This window comes from Nyctereutes procyonoides, unplaced genomic scaffold (assembly GCF_905146905.1).
Source record: "Nyctereutes procyonoides isolate TBG_1078 unplaced genomic scaffold, NYPRO_anot_genome, whole genome shotgun sequence".
In the NCBI taxonomy this organism is placed as follows: domain Eukaryota; kingdom Metazoa; phylum Chordata; class Mammalia; order Carnivora; family Canidae; genus Nyctereutes; species Nyctereutes procyonoides.
The window spans coordinates 2,880,896-2,888,276 of record NW_026575122.1 but is presented as its reverse complement, the minus strand read 5'-3'; the positions used below and the strand labels follow the sequence as shown (position 1 = coordinate 2,888,276).

General features: G+C 50.3%; 1 protein-coding gene across 1 annotated transcript in view; it reads left to right on the top strand.

Annotated features, from left to right (window-relative positions):
• The first annotated feature begins 1,007 nt into the window (after positions 1-1,007).
• The window catches only part of CPE (carboxypeptidase E), a 106,511-nt gene continuing 100,137 nt past the window's right edge, over positions 1,008-7,381 (top strand). Inside the window, exon 1 of the mRNA XM_055336607.1 lies at positions 1,008-1,143. Within this exon, the coding sequence (XP_055192582.1) occupies positions 1,050-1,143 (94 nt within the window). The 5' untranslated portion in view covers positions 1,008-1,049. The remainder of the gene's footprint in view (positions 1,144-7,381) is intronic.

Sequence of the window (7,381 nt, the reverse complement as noted above, 5' to 3'; positions counted from 1 at the left end):
TGGAGACATTATGCTAAGTGAAATAAGTCAGAGAAGGACAAATACTGTATCATCTCACTCATTTGTGGCATCTTAAAAACAAACAGACCAGCATGGAAACAGACTCACAAGAAATAGAGAACAAACTGATGGTTGCCAGAGGCAGGGAAAGTGGAAGAAAGATGAAATAGGGGAAGGAGATTAAGAGGTACAATTTCCCAGTCATAAAATTGATAAGACAAGGGATGTCAGGTACAGCATAGAGCATAGTCAATAATACCATAAAAACTTTTTATGGCAACAGATGGTATCCAGACATCCTTTGGTGACCGTTACACAATGTATATAAATATTTAATCACCATGTTGTATACCTGATACTAATACAATCTTGTGTGTCAATTATTCTCCAATAAAGAATCCCAGCATAGTATCTGAAGTCATCTGGAATAAAAGACAAATGAAGGAACCGATGAAGGAATGAATGATGTAGAGAATTGCACGGATGTCACTCGAGTCGGGGTTTTGCGAAGCCCCAGCACGTGGGCAAGGCAGCCGATGCTGGGACCTGCGGGCAGTCACCACGTGCGGAACCACATATTACTGCTCTTCCTTCTCTTTCCTGTCATTTGCTGAGAGACGCAGCTTTTCTGTCAGGTGAGAAGAATCAGGAAGGCAGAGATACACCAGCGCCCCCAAAGACCATGTCCTTTTCTCCCCATAAGATTAGAGCACTAAGCGAAGCACCTGGATGTATGTCCAAGGATGGTGTTCAGATGCTAAAGCCTGTGGGGTTCCCCCGGCCCACCTTCCTGGAAGGCATCCAGGGGTTCACTGATGCACCCGGGGGGTTTGTTAAACATAAAAAAAATGATGCTTCTGTGTGATTCAGTAACCTTAAAAGTTGCTTAATTTGGTCATCTATCTAAACTTGAATCTCTTTTCTGTAATAGATAAGAGAAAAGGCTTCAGGCTGAGAGCTGTGAGAGCCACTTGACTGTCCTGCAGGGGCTCCCTTGCCAACTGCTGGGGGTACGGGGCCCGAGGCCATGAGGCCCACGGAAAGGGCAGATGCGCGGGGTCACCGCAGTTTGGAGGCAGACTCTGCAGGTGCCCTGTGATCTTGGACAGGTTGCTGGTGTGTCTGTGTCCTTGGCCATCAAATGTGAGTATTACTGCTTACCTTATAAGGTTTTAAGGATTAAACACATTTAGCTTCAAAAAAAAAAAAAAACCCACAAAAAAACAAAACCAAAACCAAAAACCCCAGCAAATTAATTGCCCAGCACAAAGTAGAAACAACAGCTGCACAAAGCTGAAAATCAAAGAAGACAACTGTGGTTTGATTTTCTGAATTAATTGACTAATATTTTTCAAGTGGACTGTCAGGGAAATGGAAAATTTGGAACCAGGACTTATCTTTTTCATTGGAAGCTATTATTTTCCCATATTTATGCCAATTGATATACACGGCTTTTACTGATATCTTTGTATAAAATGTGGAGGGTAGACACATTCAATAAATTAAACGCAGGCGGTATAAATACCAAATGCACACTTAAACTTTGAACGGTTATTAGTTCACTCTAACTTAGCAGATCCATTAAGAACAAAAACTTAAAAATTTTGTTTTCAACCTGATGGGAAGTTTTATAGGAAAATTGTATTTATAAGCCATTTTATCAGTTTGTCTTATTTTGGCCCGAATGAATCGTGTATAACCTCGCAGCACCTCTTACACCACCCCAGGAAGGCTAGGGGTTGCCCGCTGTGAGCAGTGCTGGGCTGGGTTGAGAGCACAAAGTAACCCGGCACCAGAGTCCAGGGCGCTGGGCCTCAGACGCTTTGGGGCGCCAGAGCAAGTGATGGCCTGGAGGCTTGCTCCTTCCCTCCCAGTGGATGTCTCCCACACGGAGCCCACAGCGGCCCACAGCCTCCATCTGCCTCGAGGTTGGAGGGCTGAGGAAGGCCACTTTCTTTTTTTCTTTTTTTTTTAAATAAATTTATTTTTTATTGGTGTTCAATTTACCAACATACAGAATAACACCCAGTGCTCATCCGTCAAGTGCCCCCCTCAGTGCCCGTCACCCATTCACCACCACCCCCCGCCCTCCTCCCCCTCCACCACCCCTAGTTCGTTTCCCAGAGTTAGGAGTCTTTATGTTCTGTCTCCTTTCTGATATTTCCCACTCATTTCTTCTCCTTTCCCTTATATTCCCCTTCACTATTATTCATATTCCCCAAATGAATGAGAACATACACTGTTTGTCCTTCTCCGATTGACTTACTTCACTCAGCATAATACCCTCCAGTTCCATCCACGTTGAAGCACATGGTGGGTATTTGTCGTTTCTAATGGCTGAGGAATATTCCATTTATACACAGACCACATCTTCTTTATCCATCATCTTTCGATGGACACCGAGGCTCCTTCCACAGTTTGGCTATTGTGGACATTGCTGCTAGAAACATCGGGGTGCAGGTGTCCCGGCGTTTCATTGCATCTGAATCTTTGGGGTAAATCCCCAGCAGTGCAATTGCTGGGTCGTAGGGCAGGTCTATTTTTAACTCTTTGAGGAACCTCCACACAGTTTTCCAGAGTGGCTGCACCAGTTCACATTCCCACCAGCAGTGCAGGAGGGTCCCCTTTTCTCCGCATCCTCTCCAACATTTGTGGTTTCCTGCCTTGTTAATTTTCCCCATTCTCACTGGTGTGAGGTGGTATCTCACTGTGGTTTTGATTTGTATTTCCCTGATGGCAAGTGATGCAGAGCATTTTCTCATGTGCGTGTTGGCCATGTCTATGTCTTCCTCTGTGAGATTTCTCTTCATGTCTTTTGCCCATTTCATGATTGGATTGTTTGTTTCTTGGGTGTTGAGTTTAATAAGTTCTTTATAGATTTTGGGAACTAGCCCTTTATCTGATACGTCATTTGCAAATATCTTCTCCCATTCTGTAGGTTTTGTGGACTGTATCCTTCGCTGTGCAAAAGCTTCTTATCTTGATGAAGTCCCAATAGTTCAATTTTGCTTTTGTTTCTTTTGGGAAGGCGACTTTCCTAAGGTACGGGCTGCACGCAGTGAGGCCCCGTCGCCAGGCAGCAGAACCCTCGTGGGGCCCCCGAGTCTGTGGCCTCACTTCACAACCAGACCCCCCTTTCCTGCCAGACTCTCCGCCAGCATCCCGGAGCTGGAATCGGACAGGGCCATCGCCAGGGTCTGGGGCTGGGACTCCTCGAGCTGTAGGACCCAGACCTTGGCGACGGTCCCCGTCTGATTCCCGCCCCGGGATGCTCGCAGAGACTCTTCCAGGAACAAGGGCTGAGCTAGAAAAAAGTCACAAGACGATCTTGACTTTAACTTAATGAATATTATTTAAAGGCAACACTCCAGCGTCTAGTCAATGAGGTGTGTAAAGCCTGAAAATACAGATAATATCACTTTATGTTCATTACGGAGTGAATGTTTTTGATGACATAAGGTTTCTTTACCTGTGTTTCTAGTTTTTATAGATGCTCTGTTGGGGTTTCACTTGTTCTAGGCCTTTACTTATTCATTTTTTGGTAAGATTTGTTGCTTATTTATCCCTGAGAGACACAGAGAGAGGCAGAGACCCAGGCAGAGGGAGAGGCAGGCTCCATGCAGGGAGCCCGAGGCAGGACTCGATCCCAGGGCCCCTGGGGTCACGCCCTGGGCCCAAGGCAGGTCCTCACCCACTGAGCCCCCAGGTGCCGCCATTCTAGGTTTTTAGATGAACAAGTTGTGGGTGCGACTTACTGTTAGGCCTATTTTCTTCTCGCCAATGCTTAGCCTGAGAGCAGGCCCCTGGCCCAGGGTACAGGCTGCTGCACAACGTTTCCTCTGGACTTTCCGTGCAGGCATGGACGGTGCTGACCGTGTCCGGAGATCCCTGTGCAAGCCCTTCTCACCGGACAGGATGAGGCTGACACGCAGGAGGCTGGCGGGACCCCGGTAGCCGGACAGCTGGGGGGCAGATTGCTCGCTGGGGGCGTCCCGGGAAGAGGCAGGGGAGGAGGCCGTTCTATCCGTGAATCGCTTCTCCTCCCCCCGCTGCCCTTCCGTCCTACCTCCTTAGGCCATGTGGAGGTCACTTTATTCAGAAAGTCCTGACCCATTGAGCTCCCAGGACTGAAAGTCCACAGAGTTATTGGGCAGGGGCCACGTGCCCTGGGACAAAGGGGCAGGGGTGCGGCTGCCTCCTGGAGCTCAGGACACGTCCCCGGGGTGCTACATGCAGGTCACCGGCCGGTCCTGAGGTTTGGAGGCCTGTGCAGCCTACTGGGTGCGGGTTTTGAGCAAGGTATTTTGGATGTGGAGGCTCCACTTAAAGGGTGCAGTATCAGATCTCAACCGAGGAGCACAGCTTGCTCCTCCCTTCATTAATTCCCCGCTCATCTGGTCAATGAAGATTTGCTTAGTTTCAGTTGCGTATCAAACCCTACTGGGCCCTGGAAGACAGTAGAAGGCACTAGAAGGCACGAGATGCATGATTCCTGCCTTCACAAAATTTATAGAATAACGGAGGTTAAGGTCGATTAGATAATCATTCAAAAATTCTGAGAAGGGAGAGAAACACTTTGTGGGAGTCGTGGGGACCCCCTTGCCTGAAGGGAGCTGTTAGGGAAGGTGCCCCCTGTGGGATGTCTGACCTGAGCCCTGAGCGATGACCCGTGTCACCCAGAGAAGGGTCGGGCAGAAGGAAAGGGACAATCCAGGTAAAGAGAGCAACGTGCTGGGGTCTAGAGGCCACAGTGGGGCATTTGGGAGGTTCCATGCTGGGTGCCGGCGATGGGCGGCCGTGAGCGCGGCTGGGGGGACAGTCGTACCCCTGAGGGGCTGGGGGCTTGGCCTGAAGGACTGCGACCGGAGCTCACCCTGCCCTGAGGGTGCGGGGGGCGCGGGGCCACGGGGTACTCGGTCCCACCTGCCCCTTCCTGTCCTGCGGGACCTCAGCAGGTGCGGCTCCCAGTGGCCCCTTCCCCGCAGGACCCCAGCAGGTGCGGCTCCCACCCAGTCCCTTCCCCACAGGACCCCAGGGTCCAGGACCTCGGCACGTGTGTCCCTCTCAGGCTATCTGTGGAGGCTGGTGATGGGCCTCGGGACCAGGCAGCTCAGGGCCTCGGCCCGGCCACCCCCTCTCAGGTGTCTGCTGGAGGTGTCCCCGGGGTCTCTGCTGGGTGAGCTCCTGTACGAGGGGCCCAGGACCGATGGCAGGGAAAGGGTGTGAGGGGTGGAAGCTAAGCTCTTCATCGCCCCTGATGTTGGCAGGCGTTGCTCCTGCCCTGTCGTGGTCCTTAGACATGAGTCCCATAGTGTCGCCTACACCTTGCTGCCTGCAGTGAGGCTCCTGCTCCTGTGAGGCAGGAGGACGGAGGCCCTGTGCTCTGCCCGCCTCTCCTGGGCCTCCACCAAGGTCAGCAGGGAGGCAGGAGGACGGAGGCCCTGTGTTCTGCCGGCCTCTCCTAGGGCCCACACCGAGGTCACCCCACTGGAGGGTCTGAACTCCGCTGTGGCCACCCTCCCCCCAGTGGCCTGGCCCTCCCTGGATCCACAGCGCATCCCCAGTGCTGCGGGTGGGGCCGGCCTCCAGGCCAGGTCCCACTCGCGGACTGGGTAGGAGCAGTCAGGCCGCGCAGGGCATCTCCTGCACCTGCCCCCGCAGCCACAGGCCCGTAACAGGCGCCCCAGGGAGGACGCCCTCCCCCTAAAATAGCCCAGAAAATCAAAGCCCAAGTTTCTGGTCCTTGAAACCAATTTCTTGGTGTGCGTGCTGTGCCCACAAATAAGCAAGGAGCTCTTTCATCTATCAGACGAGCAAGAATTTTTTCTAAAAAAAAAAAAAAATCCATGCAGAATGACCACGTTCTAGAGCTGGAGAAGACCTCAGGGAGCACAGGGTCAGCCCTTCCCCGGGGGCACCCGGAGCCTTGCTGATCCCGGAGCGCACCTCAGACCTCCGGGGTGATGGTGGCTGGCGAAGCCCACAGCTCACCGACCTCTAGATGCTTCTGCTGCACCTGAACGAGCCATCCCGTCAAAACCTTTTGTTTCATATCTAAAGGACAGCACCTTCCAAGATGCAAAGGATTCCCCCTTCCGTGAGTCTACACAACTAGGAAGATTCCACGCACAGAAGAAAAAGGAAAACCACCCATAAAAATGGAGATTGGGGAAAAAATAGAAAGCACACCCTCTGTTTAAAGAGATGGCTGAAGGGCCACACACGACCTCGATGGGCACCGTGGTGACCACGCGGCAGCTCCTCACCCCAGGGCCCCACCTCACCACCAGTTAGTGCGGTCACCTTAAATTGCTAACGCGAAAATCTTAACTTTTCCACATCTGAAGTTCCTGGTTTTAGCTACTCTGTCTTCTTTTTCTAGGTTTCCAAGGTTGCTCTTTTGGAGCCTGATTTTAGAAATGTAATTATGATTCTGGTTTCATTCCTCTGGACTGTGTAATCAAACCCAGCCCGATCAGAGTGGAAAGTACACGATTCCTAGCTCTGCCTACATGGACAAGGAGCAAGGCCGGGTTCAAGTCTAACCAAGGGGCAGGTCTTCCGAGTGGCAGTTTGCTCCCCCACAAAAAGCCAAAAAGGATGCTGGAGGCAATGTAGACAAAGGGGTGTGGAGCCAGTTTTTCCAGAAACATTTTTCCTTTGCTCCAATAAAATCATTGAAATGTCCTTTTCCAGGAGAAAGTTTTTATGAAGTGTGGTGCATTGTTCGACTGGTGGAGAAAGAGCAAGTTAAGGAAAAAAAAAAAAAGCCTAATGTGAAAAATTACTGGCACAGTGTCCAGTTTTTTTGCTTGGTTGGAGGACTCGATGGATCATTTATTTATTTAGATTCGTACTGCTCTTAAATCCAGATGGCAATCTCTTCAGAACATCTGTTTCAGAGTTGCTCCAGGAATATAAATCTGGTCTCAAGGCTGGGCATTTAAAGCTCTCTATGATCATATATTTTGACAAGAGCTTTCAGAGGGTTATGGAGACCTCATTTCTCATGATCAGAGGTTTTTTTTTTTTTTTCCCTATGACTGGATTTAATCTTTTTAAGTTTAAATTCTTTCTTGGATAAGATTCTGCAGCCTCAGTCAAGCACTCAGAGGACTGCAGTCCTGGCCAACATCCTGGTTACCGTCTAGTAAGAAGCTCCAAGCCAGAACTACCCAGATAAATTGCTCCTGGAGGATTCAGTCTTCATACCGGACTAAATCCTCTGTCCAGCGCGCACAGCCGGGGTTGGCACAGGCACTGCCAAACGACCGCCCCATCTTTTTTTTTTTTTTTTTCCTGAAAGAATCCAGGAATGTGCGTTTAATACCATGGAGTATCCGCAAAGCGACACGCTGCATTTTTATTCCCTGATTTAAGC